The sequence below is a fragment of the Adelges cooleyi genome, unplaced genomic scaffold (assembly GCF_023614345.1).
Source record: "Adelges cooleyi isolate 19-005CV unplaced genomic scaffold, UGA_ACOO_1.1 ACOO_flye_CR_arks_rails_tigmint_CR_PRNA_39, whole genome shotgun sequence".
NCBI lineage: Eukaryota > Metazoa > Arthropoda > Insecta > Hemiptera > Adelgidae > Adelges > Adelges cooleyi.
Window position 1 is genome coordinate 433,577 of NW_026096067.1, and position 20,471 is coordinate 454,047.

Consider the following 20,471-nt stretch of genomic DNA (forward strand, 5'->3'; position numbering starts at 1 on the left):
ATCAATGTTAACCAATATTATTTTTAATTTTACTTAAAATTTAGGTAAGTATGTAAGTTAAATTTATTTAGACAAAATTGATAGTCCACATTATATAAAAACAATATGAAAAAAAAAATTAATTTCTTATTCAACCCTATTAAATATTAAGTGGCTCATGATGAATAAATCGTCCTGTATATATTAGTGTTAACGATGTTATTAAAGTAAAAGACAAATTTAAAAGTGAAACAAAATGTATTTTATTTTAATCACATTGCATTTATACTATTTGTATTGGTGTAACATTACACAAGTTATATGTATACAGTTTTATTAACGTGAACAAAACATGTTGTTTCATAATATTGTACCTATAGTACCTATGGTATCTAAAGTTAAATCTCTATCCACATGTTTGTGATTTTAGTTTTGTTTGGATAAGTTTTTCTTCAACAATACAGAGATAATAGTATATGACGTTTGTATAGTCTGAAAACAAACATTAAATCTTGTTAAATTCTAAAATGGAAACACTATAGATGAAGATTATGTAGATAATTACAGCGGTATTCGTTAAGATAAGATTTTAAACACTAAAAGTAATAAATAATAACTTTTTAGATATTTTAATCAATTTGTATATAATAAAGTAACATGGAAATGATAAAATGTATCAATCTGTATATCTCAATATATAGAGTGAAAAACTTATTGTGAATCACTCAACATCTCACTGGTTTTAATACGAAATTTAATTTATTCTCTACATTGTGTTTTTATTCAATGTTATTACAATATCTCATCATTTTATTTATTTTTACCATCATCCAAAACTTTATTTAAAGCAACTTTTGAAACTTAAATGGTAACGCATTTGTTTCCTTAACTATTAAACGAAAATAATATAATAAATATTTGAACTGGTTGATAACTAATTTTAGACAAATATTATAAAGTTATAAGAGTTTAAAAATAGGGTGGTAGGGGAAGTGTGGTTAGAAAATGCCGAAAAACTTCTGCCCTAAACTTGAAACTCCAATAACCACAAACTTGGTCGACCAGTCTACATTTTTAGTACATTATTCTCGATTTAAAATGATAATGAAATGTATGCGTTACTATTTAAAATTTAAAAGATGCTATGTATATGGTGATAAATTAAGATCACGTTGAATAAAAAAAAAATTATATTTCTTAATAAAATCAGTGAGATATTGAGTGGTTCACGATATATTGATCAACTTGTAGTTATCTAATAGGACCAAATAATTGAATTTCATCCCTTGATTCCCTTGACGATCTGGGAATTGACAAACTTTTGTTTTGCACTGACAGAGTTGGGTTTGCCCACTAAATTATATAAAAGCAATATTATATACATACACTTGCAAACATTTTCAAATCAACTTTTTTGGTCGGCGTTATCGTAAACGTCTTCATATTAGCACTGTTCACGGACATTGTCAACAACAGTAACTTTTGGAAAGATAAATCTTGATCTAACCAATTGCAACTGTACAATGAGAAATTCATCGAGTTTACCTGTAACCAAAAAAGGTAGGTATTTTATATATATAAATTATTATTTTAATTTATAAGTTTGACATTTCTGTTTTTATATACTGAAAAGGAACGATAGGCAAAACACAATCTATAACGATACTATAGTGCCTAACACAATTTTATTTATATGTAATGATATAAAGTAAAAAAAAATTAACCTGGTCGTCCACAAGTCCACAAAATTTAGTTAAGATGAACAACCGTAGTACTCCGAACATCAACGAAAAAAAATGTTTCATCAGCAGTACAGACATAATCGACATCCCGTTAAAATAGTTCTGTTAAATTTGTATTAAACATCAGCGTACTTATTCAAAGATAATAATCAAAAATAACAATATTTAAGTACTACCGCTACATAGGCATATGTAAAACAAATTAATATGCAAGTAGAAGTTCCAAGTTGACAAACTATTATTGGCCGAATAGTATCAAACAACTCTCTCATTACACTAAAAAAAAAACCAGGAAAATGCATAATACATAAATTAATAAATTTGTAATAAACAGTGTAAGCAATTTATAATACTATATCGTTGCTGATACTGTAACAACACCTATCTCAGTTTCCATGATTTTACAGTAGAGCACTAAAACGTTGTGTTGTCATTTTTGTTATTTACAGTCTAACCAGTTGACTTATAAAAGAAATCTTTTAACATAATATACACGTTTTATCTTAATTTATTGATATCCACAAAATCCTAATTTTGTCAAATTTTGAGATAGGTGTTGTTGCAGTATCAGCAACGATGTGTTATTTGGGTAATAATATGAATAGATTTCATAATAAATCATAGCCTGATTTTAAACCATAGGGCAACAAATCTTGAAGACTCCTTTTCCATAAATTAAATAAATACCTTTCCTCATTTAGATTTTAATTTTTATTATAAGACGATGAAATAAAACATAAATAACGCAAAGTATCTACATGGTTAAATGAAGCGAGTCGCCTTTTCAATATTGCCTAAAGGCAAATATGGCAAAGTAATAACTTAACTCACCATATGACTTTGGCGTGATCCGATACAATCGTTTTGAATTGTTCGATTAACGTTAACGATTTATCTGAAATACAAGTTTATTTATTCGTATGATAATCGTATGGCGTATCTGACCGGCAGGGCTATAGCTAACTTATGCTAGTTCGGTCGCCTGAGGTCACATGGCATTTCTGCCATGCTTATCGGGGGTTGATGGTGTGGGTCGCCGCTAAAAATCCGGGTGGTCACCCATCCGGGTTCAAGCAGCAACGGCCACAGCTTAACCTCAAGTGCTATGCGGCACCTGAGGTGTCCACTGCGCCACACCGTCCCGATGTAAGTGAACCCTCTCGATAAGTATTATTGGCTTGGGAAGTATAGCAAACAATAATTAGTGTGTAGACAGTTAGGTAATGCGGACACATACTCTCAGTTTTTTCGTATCCCAACGAGCTGTACGCTGAAGCGATTGTTTTCAGATGTGCTACAATTGACCAGCAGAAAATAATGAGCACCGAATCGAATAGCACAAAGCCAATGAAGCATTGCGCAAGTATAACAGCTTCGATAATGTAAATGATCGGGTGTAGTTTATTGTACATGTCGACGTTTAACGGATACAGCAAATTGTTGACAACGCTGTTCTTGTAAGTCACCGTGTCGCCATTTAGATTTCGTACCGTATAATCAGTGGAAAACGCAGGGTAGATCAACCAATTCAAAAGTATCGCCAAACACAGTGTGGCGTATGTGTTTGTGACTGTCAACGACTTGGTTTTGTAATACTTCACCGTGTCCGTCTTGTAATGTCGGTAAGATAAGAAATCGTCGCGCATTATGTCGAAACATTTCCAAATGACTTGGGATTTTTGACCGACTCGGATGACGTTCAGTAAAGTGTTAAAACCGCCTACCCATAGCATCCACAAGTTAAGCCACTGGTTAAAGTCGTTGGTCCAACCAACGAGGCCGAGCACGCCAATAATCAAAAATGTCCCGTCAAATATTGCAGCTAAAATATGAGCCAATCGATAAAGTTTATATCCCCAAAACGTAATCGAACCGTCGTTTTCAATTGGATTCAGTACTTGATACAGTCCGGTTATCTTCAACAATCTCACGTTAGTGATAAACGATTTGTCTTCGTTTTTTGGGGTAGTCATTTTTTTTTTTCAGTGATATCTAAAAAAAAACGGCGTTAAAAAAAAATGTATTTCTTATTGAGCTTTATGAGATATGGAGTATTTCACGATAAAATTATCACCCTGTGTAACTAAAAATGTATAAAACATATTTCATATATTAGATTTAAGTACGTTACTTTCACGTGTTCAGGAGATATTTCTACAAATACTTGAGCTTGAACTTAGAGAAAGAACTTGAGATCACATTGTATTAAAACAAAAATTAAAATAAAACACATTACATATGAAAAAAAAATCAAATTTCTTTTACAAGCCTATGATATTTTGAGTGGTTCACGATAAAATGATCACCATTTATACAAATGTCTAAAACATATTTTACATGTTAGATCTAAATACTTTACTTTTAAGAGAACAGGAGGTATTTCCAGAATAACTTGAGCTTGAAATTTGGAAACGAACTTGCAACGTGTAACAATGTGTCAATGTGGCCGACAAGCATAGAATGAATAAAGTAATGATTGGCAAACGGCATATCTAGCACAACGAGCAGGAGCTAGAATAGTAGTTAATCGTTTCCGTGTATGGTGAATAACAAATATAGTAAAAAAGAACTTGGAAAGTGCATTATTAAATTATGAGCTCTAAACATATATCGACTTCTCGTCGATAGACGATAATTATAAGATTAATATTCAGTTGCATGCATGTGCAGTCATAAGTGACCTGTCTATTATAGTTTAGCAATGATAGATAAACCAAACATAACGAGTAGGGGCAACCTAACCTCGAAGGTTAGGTGTCCGTATTTGATGAATAGAAATATAGTAAAAAAAAGCTTGAAAAAGTGGAGCTTCATAATTATGAGAACTAAACTTGTATCAACTAAAATTCAGTTATGGACGATAATTTATTACAGAATAAATATTTAGGTTATTTTTTGTAAATTCTTGTCAAAGTAAATTGGACATGATAGAAGCCTATTTGAGCATTAAACAAGTGGTACTAGATGATTACTTACAGTTTGTAAAATTTAAAAAGTTAAAACAATATATTTTTGTGTAGATTGAAGTCATTTGGTTTTGGTAGTTCACTTTTAAGGTTTCCTTTACCTTGCAGACCGTTATCAGACTGTTTAACTATCTTTTTATAAATTTGATGAATTTCAAATGTAATTTCAGGTTCTTTATGGTTGAAATTTAGGCCCACTGTTTTTTTATCTTTTATCTATTAACTTCAGATATCCGATAGTTCCATAAAACTACTACTATTTTCTGATGATTTAAAATTGTATTTTTCAGTCAAATCGATTGCAGATTCTATTGCAGACATAAAATCTATAATCACTAGATATTGAAAAATGATGATAATAATAATAAATATCAATAAAATCCATTATCACAACTTATGTAAGCTTCGGAAGCAAGAATTTAATAATTTCTATTCGACAGTAAAATATATTATATTATTATTTCTTCAAGGAAACTTAACTGGTCTTAAATCAATTTACTATACTATCAATTAATCTTGTTCAGCCGCATTCGAAAAAGTACACTTAATTTGCACCGTTTTTCCGGGAAAGCCAGAGGATAACAAAGGTGTACTGACAAAGGATATCCCAATATAAATAGATATTAGACATTCGTGTGTTCATTTAATGCTCGTAGAAGCACAATTGTATGACCTTCCAGGAACCCAAATCTGTTTTAGGTTAACTCATGTGCCATAGTTGTAGCATCAATTTCCGAGTATGAGCGACTTACTAGTGGGTCCAACAAATTATTGGTATATGAAAACTTTGTAACATCAAATCAGATAAAACATTTTAACATATTTAATTTTCACCCGTATAGAGTGGGCAGGAACCACGATAAAAGTGGCCAAAATTTAAATTAATCTGGTAATGCATATGCAGGATGATTCATTAAGGATAAAACACTAATTTTCTCCGAATTTATTAATATTTTTTCTCAAGATTTTTTGTTATACATTGTACTATATTTTGAAACTTTTTATGACCAATCCTTGTAGGCCAAAAAAATAGATTTTTGTTTTTTTTTTAATGGCAATATATGTTTTTAATTACAAAAATTTGTAGACAAAAAGTAAAAAAAAATTTTAGCGTTTGAATTTTGAATTTATTTATTTAAAATTTATTCATAGGTACAGTGTGTGTCGACAATGAAGCATCGTAATATACGATTACATTCCGTTTTCTCAAGTATAAAATTAAGTTCTATACTATTTTTTTTTATTTCAAAAACGTCCTGGTATCAAAAAGTACCAGTTATCCATTGAGCTATTCACCATATCTCTCTGAGGATCCAGAGTTACTCCATCTGCATTTTGGTAATAATTTTAATTATCTAAATTCTATTATCTACGGCGGCCCGCTTCGGACGGCCCGCAAATTGCCGTTATCGCTCGCGATAAGCTCACACCGTCATGTCGTTCACATCGAATACCGATAAATCAAAAACTGTCTCACAACTAATAATACAAAAGTCACGCATACAGAGCGTGCCAAATCAACCATTAATCTCTCCAGCTAATTTTTCCCCCAATGACGGCTTTACCACACCAAAAAGTTCTAAACGACTCCCTTCTCCAGCCCACTCACCAAATAATACACAACACAAAAAACATACAACATACGTTTCACTAAATCGTTTCTCACTTTTTGCCGCAAACGATACCGAGGAACCTGTACTTCAAGCCGACAATATGGAAATTGTTACAGAGCACACTGAGTCTCCCATCATTGAAACCAAACCTCCTCCTCCAATTTTTATCCGTGTTGTCAATGACTTCAATTCATTTTGCTCAGAAATTAAAGAAGTCACCGAAGGTGAACAGTTCTCTTGTAAAAGCACAACCAATGGTTTGAAACTTTCTACCAGCTCAGCTGATTCCTACCGCTCGGTTATTAAATTTCTTCTATCAAATAAAGCAGATTTCCATACTTACCAGCTAAAAAAAGATAGACCGTTCAGAGTGGTAATCAGAAACCTCCATCACACAACATCACCCGAAGAAATTAAAAAAGAATTATTGTCCCTTGGTCATACTCCAAGAAACATAACAAATGTTATTCAACGGTCTACAAAGCTTCCACTTCCACTTTTCTTTGTCGATTTGGAGCCTGCCCTCAATAATAAAGATATCTTTAAAATTGAGTTTTTACACTACACAAAAATTAAAATCGAAGAGCCACGCTTAAACCATCAAACAATTCAATGTCTTCGCTGTCAAGGTTTTGGTCATACCAAATCCTATTGTAATCACCCTCCTAAATGTGTTCGTTGCGGAGACAACCATCTTTCATCGACCTGCCAAAAATCTTCAAGCCTCCCTGCCAAATGTGCTCTTTGTGGAGGTGATCATCCTGCAAACTACAGAGGTTGTCCAATCCATAAAGAACACCAATCCAATCAACACCTAAAAAAAACTACCAAGGTCGTATTAACAATGTCCACCCAAATAATAATGTAAAGCCCAACACTGTAAACACTACTTCAAATCAAATTATCCCCCTCTCTAAATCATATTCTCATGCCGTTGATAAAAATTCCAACAGCCAATTTAATCAAACTAATATTCCTTTCGCCGTTGACTCAGACCCATTGACATTAAAACTCTCCTCCTTTCTTGACGATTATAAATCCCTAATTAATCCCTTAATTTCCCTCCTAACAACCGTCATCAATAAACTTCTTATTTCCAACAATGATAAATAGTAATACTAATAATCATCACCCAATAAAAATCCTTCTTTGGAACTCTAATGGTCTTATAAATCAAAAAACCGAATTACAAGCTTTTCTTATAAATACTCCTATAGATGTCCTATTAGTAAGCGAAGCCCACTTGACATCAAATTCCTTCTTTAAAATTCCCGGTTATATAACTTACCATTGCGACCATCCTGATGGCACAGCTCACGCGGGCTCTGCGCTACTAATTAAATCAAATATTAAACATTCAACTCTTCCTCCCTACCAAAGCAATATCATCCAAGCCATGAATATTACCTTAATTCTAAATAACATTCCTACTACCATTTCCTCAGTTTACTGTTCACCTCCAAAGAGAAACCGTCCTAACATAAAAACATCTGATTTTGAACAGTACTTTCTTTCTCTAGGTAACAATTATACTGCTGGAGGTGACTTTAATTCTAAACACTACGCTTGGGGCTCTAGAATCGTCAACACCAGAGGGCGCTCATTAATTAATTTTACAACAACAAAAAAACTAAAAATAATTGCCCCTCCCAATCCCACCTACAGGCCCACGCACATAAACAGACAACCTGACATTCTTGAATTTTTTATAACTTCTCTTCCAAATCACATTTCTTACAATATAACTAATTCTTCAGACCTCTCTTCCGATCACACACCTGTCTTATTAACTTTTAATGATCTCTCTTACACAACTAAATCTTACCCTACAATTACGCCTGGTAAAACCATATGGCCAAAATTCCACAGTATTATTGAAAATCAAATTCTCCTTAACATTCCTTTAAAAACTCCCTCACACATTGACTCTGCAGTACTATCTCTTACTTCCATTATTCAAAAAGCAGTACTCGACTCTTCCATTCCTATTAATTCTACTCAAAACTCTAGTTATCACCTACCCCATCATATTTCTCAACTAATAATTGAAAAAAGACGAGCCCGCTCTAGATGGCAGAGGTCACACTTGCCCAGTGATAAAAGAAACTACAATATGCTTACATCTTCCTTAAAAAAAATTCTGCGCAAACACAATTCAGAAAAATATCAACATTATATAAACTCACTCAACTTATCCAATAATTCATTATGGAAAGCTACTAAAAATATCCTTAAATAAAAAAATAAAATCCCTCCTCTACGCCATCCTGACCACTCCTTAGCCACATCTAATCTAGATAAGGCAAACTTATTTGCAACCGATCTAGAAATGAGATTCACTCCTCATCCTGACATGCCTGACAATGATCACGTTAGTCACGTAGAATCCACTCTTTCCCAAATTCTCCCTATGTCATTACCAACCAAACATACCTCTCCATCCGAAGTCCATTATATCATTAAGAATCTTCCCAACAACAAAGCCCCCGGCCATGATCTAATAACAAATCAAATCATTAAAAAATTACCAAAAAAAGCTATTATTCACCTCTCACACATCTTTAACTCTATCCTCCGTTTATCATACATCCCCTCTTCTTGGAAACACTCGGTCATTATTCTAATTCATAAGCCTGGGAAACCCTCGCATCTCCCTTCATCGTATAGACCAGTTAGCCTACTCCCCTCCTTCTCTAAAATCCTAGAAAAAATCATAATCAAAAGAATCTATCCAATTATAACCGAAAAAAAAATTATTCCAGATACCCAATTTGGTTTTAGAAATAATCATTCAGCCCTTCACCAAGTACACAGAATTGTAGACAACATTGCCTCTTCTCTAGAAAAAAAACATTTTTGTTCAGCCGTATTCCTTGACGTAGCACAGGCGTTTGATCGCGTATGGCACAAAGGCCTGCTCTACAAAATTCGTTTCCTTCCCACTCCTCTATATCTTACCTTAAAATCTTTCCTCTCACACCGTACTTTCCAAGTGCGATGCGATGATGAGCTTTCAAATACTTTTCCTATAAAAGCTGGTGTTCCACAAGGTAGCATTCTCGCGCCTACCCTTTATAATCTATTTACTGCCGACATACCTCATTCAAACATCACTAACTTAGCCACTTTTGCAGATGACACCTGCATAACTTCTTCCGACCCAGATATTAATTCAGCCATTAATAAACTGCAAATACATCTTAACGAGCTAGAAACCTGGTTTAACCAGTGGAAAATTAAAGTAAATGAAAATAAATCATCACATATTACATTCACTTTAGGACTCAAAGTTAGTCCTCCATTAACTCTTAACAATAATATAATCCCAATAGAAAACTCTGTTAAATACTTAGGCATTCATCTTGACAAGCGATAAACCTGGGCTACTCACATCAAAACTAAAAAACTATCTCTTAAATTAAAACTCCATAGCTTAAGACATCTTCTCCGTTCAAACATTTCTCTTAATAATAAAATCCTCCTATACAAACAACTTATTCGTCCTGCAATGACCTACGGCATCCAAATTTGGGGATCGACAAAAACCTCAAATCTAAATTTATTTCAATCATTTCAATCAATTAACCTCCGTCTCCTAACTAACTCGCCTTGGTATGTAAGTAATCGTACACTCCATCACGACCTCAGTATTCCTACGATTCCTGTTCTTGCATCCACTCATTATAAAAAATTCCACTCTACCACTATAAATCACCCGAATCCACTGATATCCAATATTTCTTCTCTTACTCTTCCAAACAATCCTCCTCGTCGATTAAAACGAAATTGGTCACGCGACCTTCTCAATAACTAAAAAAAAAAATAATCAACAAATTTTTTTAAGGAATTCAAAACAATTATAATTATGTAATTAAATCTAGTTGAAGTAGTGTTACTGGACACCCTCTTCTTTCACGTTGTCCTGTCATTGTATCATATTTTTTTTTTCAAATTTACTTATTGTAACTAATATTACAGATTGTAAATATATTTTTATTAATAAAAAAAAAAAAAAAAATGTATTCATTTGTTATGACATTATAAAAATTAGATTTTTGTCTGTATTTCTTAATATTTTCAATCGTTACTACTAAGACAAGTAGTTTTATTACATCGCATAAAATAATTTGACGTGTTACCGAACTACGTATCTTATTCAGGTATAATAAATAACCACGCATTAATTGAGTGGCCAGTAACCATATATCTTATTGTTTAATTTAACACAATAAGAATTTAATCAGCGATTTTAATTTTGGTTGAATGCTTTATTTCCGAAAAAATTTTATTATTTTTAAAACAAATGTTATCATGTCAGAATTATCAACGGCTTAATGGTTTTGAAAATGAATAATATCAATAATTATAGATTTGTAAATGTGCTTTTAAATGGACCCAAGACCTTACAATTACATAGCAAGGTGTCATTTATAAATAAAAAACCATTTATTTTAAATGTGACATTAATCATAATAATGTGTTATATCAATATTAAGCAATTTTAATGAAAGGTGTGATTTGTTATGATTAACTTCGAATATATACTATATTAATACCTGAATTTGTGTATGTGAGTTAATAATACTCAACTTATCTGTTTAAAATATTTTTGAAAATATGAGTAACTATAGTATGCATTATTTTATAACTTCATATAAGTAATCAGTAATCACATCTTGATTATATCAATGTTAACCAATATTATTTTTAATTTTACTTAAAATTTAAATAAGTATATAAGTTAAATTTATTTAGACAAAATTGATAGTCCACATTATATAAATACAATATGAAAAAAAAATTTATTTTCTTATTCAACCCTATTAAATATTAAGTGGCTCATGATGAATAAATCGTCCTGTATATATTAGTGTTAACGATGTTATTAAAGTAAAAGACAAATTTAAAAGTGAAACAAAATGTATTTTATTTTAATCACATTGCATATATACTATTTGTATTGGTGTAACATTACACAAGTTATATGTATACAGTTTTATTAACGTGAACAAAACATGTTGTTTCATAATATTGTACCTATACTACCTATGGTATCTAAAGTTAAATCTCTATCCACATTTTTGTGATTTTAGTTTTGTTTGGATAAGTTTTTCTTCAACAATACAGAGATAATAGTATATGACGTTTGTATAGTCTGAAAACAAACATTAAATCTTGTTAAATTCTAAAATGGAAACACCATGGATGAAGATTATGTAGATAAATACAGCGGTATTCATTAAGATAAGATTTTAAACACTAAAAGTAATAAATAATAACTTTTTAGATATTTTAATCAATTTGTATATAATAAGGTAACATGAAATTGATAAAATGTATCAATCTGTATATCTCAATATATAGAGTGAACAACTTATTGTGAATCACTCAACATCTCACTGGTTTTAATACGAAATTAAATTTACTCTTGACATTGTGTTTTTATTCAATGTTATTACAATATCTCATCATTTTATTTATTCATTATTAACTATTAACGAAAATAATATAATAAATATTTGAACTGGTTGATAACTAATTTTGGACAAATATTATAAAGTTATAAGAGTTTAAAAATAAGGTGGTAGGGGAAGTGCGGTTGGAAAATGCCGAAACTCTTGCCCTAAACTTGAAACTCCAATAACTACAAACTTGGTCGACCAGTCTACATTTTTAGTACATTATTCTCGATTTAAAATGATAATGAAATGTATGCGTTACTATTTAAAATTTAAAAGATGCTATGTATATGGTGATAAATTAAGATCACGTTGAATAAAAAAAAAATTATATTTCTTAATAAAATCAGTGAGATATTGAGTGGTTCACGATATATTGATCAACTTGTAGTTATCTAATAGGACCAAATAATTGAATTTCATCCCTTGATTCCCTTGACGTTCTGGGAACTGACAAACTTTTGTTTTGCACTGACAGAGTTGGGTTTGCCCACTAAATTATATAAAAGATATATTATATACATACACTTGCAAACATTTTCAAATCAACTTTTTTGGTCGGCGTTATCGTAAACGTCTTCATATTAGCACTGTTCACGGACATTGTCAACAACAGTAACTTTTGGAAAGATAAATCTTGATCTAACCAATTGCAACTGTACAATGAGAAATTCATCGAGTTTACCTGTAACCAAACAAGGTAGGCATTTTATATATATATATTATAACTTTAATTTATAAGTTTGACATTTCTGTTTTTATATACTGAAAAGGAACTATAGGGAAAACCCAAATTATTACGACACTATAGTGTCTAAATATTTTATTTAGGTGTAATGATGTAGAGTAAAAAAAAATTAACCTGGTCGTCCACAAGTCCACAAAATTTAGTTAAGATGAACAACCGTAGTACACCGAACATCATCGCACAAAAATGTTTCATCAGCAGTACAGACATAATCGACATCCCGTTAAAATAGTTCTGTTAAATTTGTATTAAATATCAGCGTACTAATTCAAAGATAATAATTAAAAATAACAATTATTAAATATTACCGCTACATAGGCATATGTAAAACAAATTAATATGCAAGAAGAAGTTCCAAGTTGACAAACAATTATTGGCCGAATAGTATCGAACAACTCTCTCATTACACTAAAAAAACACCAGGAAAATGCATAACAAATAAATTAATAAATTTGTAATAAACAGTGTAAGCAATTTATAATACTATATCGTTGCTGATACTGTAACAACACCTATCTCAGTTTCCATGATTTTACAGTAGAGCACTAAAACGTTTTGTTGTCATTTTTGTTATTTACAGTCTAACCAGATGACTTATAAAAAAATCTTTTAACATAATATACATGTTTAATCTTAAATTATTGATATCCACAAAATCCTAATTTTGTCAAATTTTGAGATAGGTGTTGTCGCAGCATCTGCAACGATGTGTTATTTGGGTAATAATATGAATAGAGTTCATAATAAATCATAGCCTGATTTTAAACCATAGGCAACAAATTTTGAAGACTCCTTTTCCATAAATTAAATAAATACCTCTCCTTATTAAGATTTTAATTTTTATTATATGACGATGAAATAAAACATAAATAACGCAAAATATCTACATGGTAACCATCCCAATTATGTTTTTTCTGAAAGTGCAGCTTCACAAAAATAATGTTTAATTTTTACCGTCACTACCTAACTTATTTTGTTATTAATAGTTTGTAAATGAAGCGAGTCGCCTTTTCAATATTGCCTAAAGGCAAATATGGCAACGTAATAACTTAACTCACCACATGACTTTGGCGTGATCCGATACAATCGTTTTGAATTGTTCGATTAACGTTAACGATTTATCTGAAATACAAGTTTATTTATTCGTATGATAATCGTATGGCGTATCTGACCGGCAGGGCTATAGCTAACTTATGCTAGTTCGGTCGCCTAGTTAGGACACACGGCATTTCTGCCATGCGTACCGGTGGTTGATGGTGTGGGTCGCCGCTAAAAATCCGGGTGGTCACCCTTCCGGGTTCAAGCAACAACGGCCACAGCTTAACCTCAAGTGCTATGCGGCACCTGAGGTGTCCACTGCGCCACACCGACCCGATGTAAGTGAACCCTCTCGATAAGTATTATTGGCTTGGGAAGTATAGCAAACAATAATTAGTGTGTAGATAGTTAGGTAATGCGGACACATACTTTCAGTTTTTTCGTATCCCAACGAGCTGTACGCCGAAGCGATTGTTTTCAGATGTGCTACAACTGACCAGCAGAAAATAACGAGCACCGAATCGAATAGCACAAAGCCAATTAAGCATTGCGTAAATATAACGGCTTCGATAATGTAAATGATCGGGTGTAGTTTATTGTACATGTCAACGTTTAACGGATACAGCAAAATGTTGATAACGCTGTTCTTGTAAGTCACCGTGTCGCCATTTAGATTTCGTACCGTATAATCAGTGGAAAACGCAGGGTAGATCAACCAATTCAAAAGTAGCGCCAAACACAGTGTGGCGTATAAATTTGTGACTGTCAACGACTTGGTTTTGTAATACTTCACCGTGTCCGTCTTGTAATGTTGGTAAGATAAGAAATCGTCACGCATTATGTCGAAACATTTCCAAATGACTTGGGATTTCCGACCGACTCGGATGACGTTCAGAAAAGTGTTAAAACCGCCTACTAATAGCATCAAACAGTTTAGCCATTGGTTAAAGTCGTTGGTCCAACCAACGAGGCCGGTCACGCAGAAAATCAAAAATGTCCCGTCAAATATTGCAGCTAAAATATGAGCTAATCGATAAAGTTTATATCCCCAAAACGTAATCGAACCGTCGTTTTCAATTGGATTCAGTACTTGATACAGTCCGGTTATCTTCAACAATCTCACGTTAGTGATAAACGATTTGTCTTCGATTTTTGTGGTAGTCATTTTTTTTTTCAGTGATATCTAAAAAAAAAAACGGCGTTAAAAAAAAATTAATTTCTTATTGAGCCCTATGAGATATGGAGTATTTCACGATAAAATTATTACCCTGTGTAACTAAAAATATATAAAACATATTTCATATATTAGATTTAAGTACGTTACTTTCACGTGTTCAGGAGATATTTCTACAAATACTCGAGCTTGAACCTAGTGAAAGATCTTGAGATCACATTGTATTAAAACAAAAATTAAAATAAAATACATAAAATATGAAAAAAAAAATTAAATTTCTTTTACAAGCCTATGATATTTTGAGTGGTTCACGATAAAATGATCACCATTTATACCTACAAATGTCTAAAACATATTTTATATGTTAGATCTAATTACTTTACTTTTAAGAGAACAGGAGGTATTTCCAGAATAACTTGAGCTTGAAATTTGGCAACGAACTTGCAACGGGTAACAATGTATCAATGTGGCCGACAAGCATAGAATGAATAAAGTAATGATTGACAAACGGCATATCTAGCACAACAAGCGGGAGCAAGAATAGTAATTAATGGTTTCCGTGTATGGCGAATAACAAATATAGTAAAAAAGAACTTGGAAAGTGCATTATTAAATTATGAGTGCTAAACATATATCGACTTCTCGTCGATAGACGATAATTATAAGATTAATATTCAGTTGCATGCATGTGCAGTCATAATATATTTTTTTAAAATTGATGTGGTAAATGCATATATGAGCATTGGGCAAGCGGCACTCGCTTCTATTTTGAATGTATAATTTGTTAATAAAAGTTTTGTAAAAAGTATTTTGAAAAGTTATATAAAATATTCATGTTAATTAACCCTTAGCTAAACTCTTTCCGATAATTTCGGATGTGGTGTATTTAATAATTAATTTTTATATTCCGGTCCGTAAATCTATGATTTAGAAACATATCGAAACAAAATATAATAACTGACCTGTCTATTATAGTTTAGCAATGATAGATAAACCAAACATAACGAGTAGGGGCAACCTAACCTCGAAGGTTAGGTGTCCGTATTTGATGAATAGAAATATAGTAAAAAAAAGCTTGAAAAAGTGGAGCTTCATAATTATGAGAACTAAACTTGTATCAACTAAAATTCAGTTATGGACGATAATTTATTACAGAATAAATATTTAGGTTATTTTTTGTAAATTCTTGTCAAAGTAAATTGGACATGATAGAAGCCTATTTGAGCATTAAACAAGTGGTACTAGATGATTACTTACAGTTTGTAAAATTTAAAAAGTTAAAACAATATATTTTTGTGTAGATTGAAGTCATTTGGTTTTGGTAGTTCACTTTTAAGGTTTCCTTTTACCTTGCAGACCGTTATCAGACTGTTTAACTATCTTTTTATAAATTTGATGAATTTCAAATGTAATTTCAGGTTCTTTATGGTTGAAATTTAGGCCCACTGTTTTTTTATCTTTTATCTATTAACTTCAGATATCCGATAGTTCCATAAAACTACTACTATTTTCTGATGATTTAAAATTGTATTTTTCAGTCAAATCGATTGCAGATTCTATTGCAGACATAAAATCTATAATCACTAGATATTGAAAAATGATGATAATAATAATAAATATCAATAAAATCCATTATCACAACTTATGTAAGCTTCGGAAGCAAGAATTTAATAATTTCTATTCGACAGTAAAATATATTATATTATTATTTCTTCAAGGAAACTTAACTGGTCTTAAATCAATTTACTATACTATCAATTAATCTTGTTCAGCCGCATTCGAAAAAGTACACTTATTTTGACCGTTTTTCCGGGAAAGCCAGAGGATAACAAAGGTGTACTGACAAAGGATATCCCAATATAAATAGATATTAGACATTCGTGTGTTCATTTAATGCTCGTAGAAGCACAATTGTATGACCTTCCAGGAACCCAAATCTTATTTGAATTTTTCGGAATGTACCTAAATGTGTGCGTTTTCCTACGATAAATCTCAAAACCTAAATTATTATTCATTCTTTTAATTAGTAAATTAAGGAAAGCCAACTTTCCATCGAAATACGACGTATTCGCGGATAGTGTATAATTTTTATGGTCAAGTGTTTTTATAATTATTTTATTTTTAGTCCTATAGTCTGACACATCTAACCTTTAAAATTGAGAATACGTCATTAATCTTCGATTTGTTTCAAGTTTTAGGCTGGATGATAGGACGTGCATAGTATTATTTTTATCTGTGCGCAATACCCACCTACACTTCCTCTCCTAGTCTAACTTCCAAACTCTTAAAATTTTAATAATAATTGTTCAAAACATTTTATCAATCAGTCCAAATGTATGCGTTACCATTTGGGTTTCAAATGTTGCTATAATAAAACTTAAGCTGAGTGGGGGAGCCGAAAAAAAAAGGTTTGGGTAATTGAGATATGAAAAAAAATATGCAATTTTGGTATAGAATTCATGCAGCAAACAAATCAATAATATTTTCATTGTATATTTAACAATTTTAGTCCTATTCATACATCTAACCTTTAAAATTGAGAATGATTGTCACTAATCACTGACTGTCGATAATTAGTTTTGGGTTACCATTTGTGAAATGATTGAAAATTCAAGTTTAAGGCTGGAGAAAAGTGGTGAATAGTATAATTTTTATGTGTGCGCAGTACCCACCTGCACTACTCCTTCCAGCCTAACATTAAAATTCTTAAAACTGTAAAAATAATTGTTCAAAACTGGATATTAAACAGTTAAAATGTTTAGTACATTAATCTCAATATAATAAGTTAATGAAATGTATGCTTTACCATTTAAGTATCAAAAGATGCTATAAAAAAAATGCGAAAAAAATGTTTTGGGTAATTGAGAACCCATTGTATAAAAACAATATGAAAAAAAAATTAATTTCTTATTAAACCTTATGAGATATGGAGTTGTTTATGATAAAATGAGCACCCTTATAAACTACAAATATATAAACCATGTTTTATATATTAGATTAAAATACGTTACTTACAGGAGATCAGAAGATTTGTCTACAATTACTTGAGCTTGAACTTTGAGAAAGAACTTGCAACGAGTAACAATGTATCAATGTGGCCGGCAATCATAGAACAAATAAAGCAATGTTTGACAACGGCATACCCAGCACAACTAGCAGAAGCAAGAATGACAATTAATAGCTTCCGTGCATGATGAATAACAAATATGGTAAAAACAGAACTTGGAAAAGTGCATTGTTAAATTATAAAATCTATACATGTATCAACTTCTCGTCGATAGACGATAATTACAAGATTAATATTAATATTCATGCATGTACAGTCATAATATATTATAATACAATTGATGTGATGAATGCATATATGAGCATTGGGCAAGCGGCACTAGCCTTCTATGAATATATAATTTTTTAATAACAGTTTTGTAAAAAGTATTTAAAAGGTCATATAAAATATTCATGCTAATTAACCCTTAGCTAAACTTTTTCCAAGATATAATTATAGATGTGATGTATTAATTAATTAATTTTTTATATTCCGGTCAGTAAATCGATGAACTAGAAACAAACCGAAACCAAAAAATAATAACTGACCTGACTGTTATAGTTTAGCAATGATAGATAAACCCAACAATACGAGTAGGAGCAAGAATAGTCAGGTGAAGTGGCCGTATTTAATGAATAGAAAAATATGATAAAAAAGAACTTGAAAAAGCTGAGTTTTATTATTATGAGTTCTAAACTTGTATCAACTAAATTCATTTACGGACGATAATTTATTACAGAATAAATATTTAGGTTATTTTTTGTAAATTCTTGTCAAGGTAAAATGGACATGATATGAGCATATTTGAGCATTGGACAAGTGGCACTTGATGATTTCTTACAGTTTGTATAATTAAAAAAGTTAAATAATATCTTTTTGTATAGATAGAAGCCATTTGGTTTTGGTAGCCCACTTTTAAGGTTTTCTTTTTACCTTACAGACCGTTTTCAGGCTGTTTAACTATCTTTTTATACATTTGATGAATTTCGAGTTTAATTTTACGTTCCTTAAGGTTGAAATTTAAGCCCAATCTTTTATCTATTAACCTCAGATATCGTTTAGTTCCATAAAACTACTATATATTATAAAATAATTTTTAAGCGTGGAGTAAAATACTAAATATACATAAATATCAAGCTATTTGCTTTAGTCATAATAAAAACCTAAATATCTTTATTATAAATTTAATTTAAGGTAAAAGAATAAAATAATTTGTTAAATAATAACAGATACAGATACTTTATCTTTTTTTTCCAACTCTAGGCAATTATGCTGATTAGCAATCATGCCTGTTTATTTAGTTACATTTTACACTATTACTGACAATTGCTTAATGTATAACACTTATGTCATGGAAGATATGTGAAGCGCCCATCTTAACCATTATGTTAAGTTAGATATTACAACATATATAAATATATAGGTGTAAGTACACTTAATCGTTTATGGAAAAAGATAATAAATAAATGTAGATATTGAAAATAATGAATAAAAAATCTTGGGTAATTGAGATATGAAAAAAAATATGCAATTGTGGTATAGAATTTATGCGGCAAACAAATCAATAATATTTTCATTGTAATTTTTAACAATTTTAGTCCTATTCTTACATTTTTTTAGGTAATTGAGAATATAATAATTTCTATTCGACAGTAAAATATATTATATTATTATTTCTTCAAGGAAACTTAACTGGTCTTAAATCAATTTACTATTCTATTAATTAATCTTGTTCAGCAGCAGTCGAAAAAGTATACTTATTTTGACTGTTTTTGCGGGAAAGCCAGAGGATAACAAAGGAGTACTGACAAAGGATACCCCATTATGAATAGGTATTAGGCATTCGTGTGTTCATTTTATACTCGTAGAAGCACAATTGTATGACCTTCCAGGAACCCAAATCTGTTTTAGGTTAGCTCATGTGCCATAGTTGTAGCATCAAGTTCCGAGTATGAGCGACTTACTAGTGGGTCCGACAAATTATTGGTACATGAAAACTTTGTAACATCAAATCAGATAAAACATTTTAGCATATTTAATTTTCACCCGTATAAAGTGGGCAGGAACCACGATAAAAGTGGCCAAAATTAAAATTAATCTGGTAATGCATATACAGGGTGATTCATTAAGGATAAGACACTAGTTTTCACGGAGTATATTAATATTTTTTCTCAAGATTTTTTGGTACACATTGTACTATATTTTGAAAATTTCTATGACCAATCCTTGTAGGCCAAAAAGGGGGATTTTTGTTTTTTTTTTAATGGCAATATGTGTTATTAATTACATAAATTTGTAGAAAAAAAATAAAAAAATATTTTAGCGTTTGAATTTGAATTTATTTATTTAATATTTGTTCATTTGTTATGACATTATAAAAATTAGATTTTTGACTGTATTTCTTAAATTATTTTGTTATACTTCTGAATCTGATATCGAAATACAAATTTGTATCAATAGCAAATAGCAGTATTTTTATGGACCTATCACATATCTGAGGTAAGTCACTAATAAATAAAAGATCAAAAAAGCACAAACTCTAAATTTGAACCTTGAGGGGACGTCAGAACAAACTCGAAATTCATTAGATAGGTACATAAAAAGATAGATTAATAGCCTCAAAACGATCATTAAGGTGAAAGGAAACCCACTTTAGGAAGTGAGCCGAGCCACCAAATGAATTCAATTTATATTAAAAGATAAAAG

The 20,471-nt window shown here is 31.0% G+C and overlaps 1 protein-coding gene across 1 annotated transcript; it reads right to left on the minus strand.

The window, feature by feature from the left end:
- Positions 1-371: 371 nt before the first annotated feature.
- On the minus strand, positions 372-3,035 carry LOC126841545 (uncharacterized). Its single transcript, XM_050578111.1, has 6 exons — positions 2,959-3,035; positions 2,553-2,616; positions 1,898-1,997; positions 1,704-1,823; positions 1,366-1,524; positions 372-471 (listed from the first exon to the last, which is right to left on the minus strand). The coding sequence occupies exons 3-6, from the start codon at positions 1,991-1,993 to the stop codon at positions 406-408; spliced, it is 441 nt and encodes a 146-aa protein (XP_050434068.1). The 5' UTR covers positions 1,994-1,997; positions 2,553-2,616; positions 2,959-3,035; the 3' UTR covers positions 372-405.
- Positions 3,036-20,471: the final 17,436 nt, after the last annotated feature.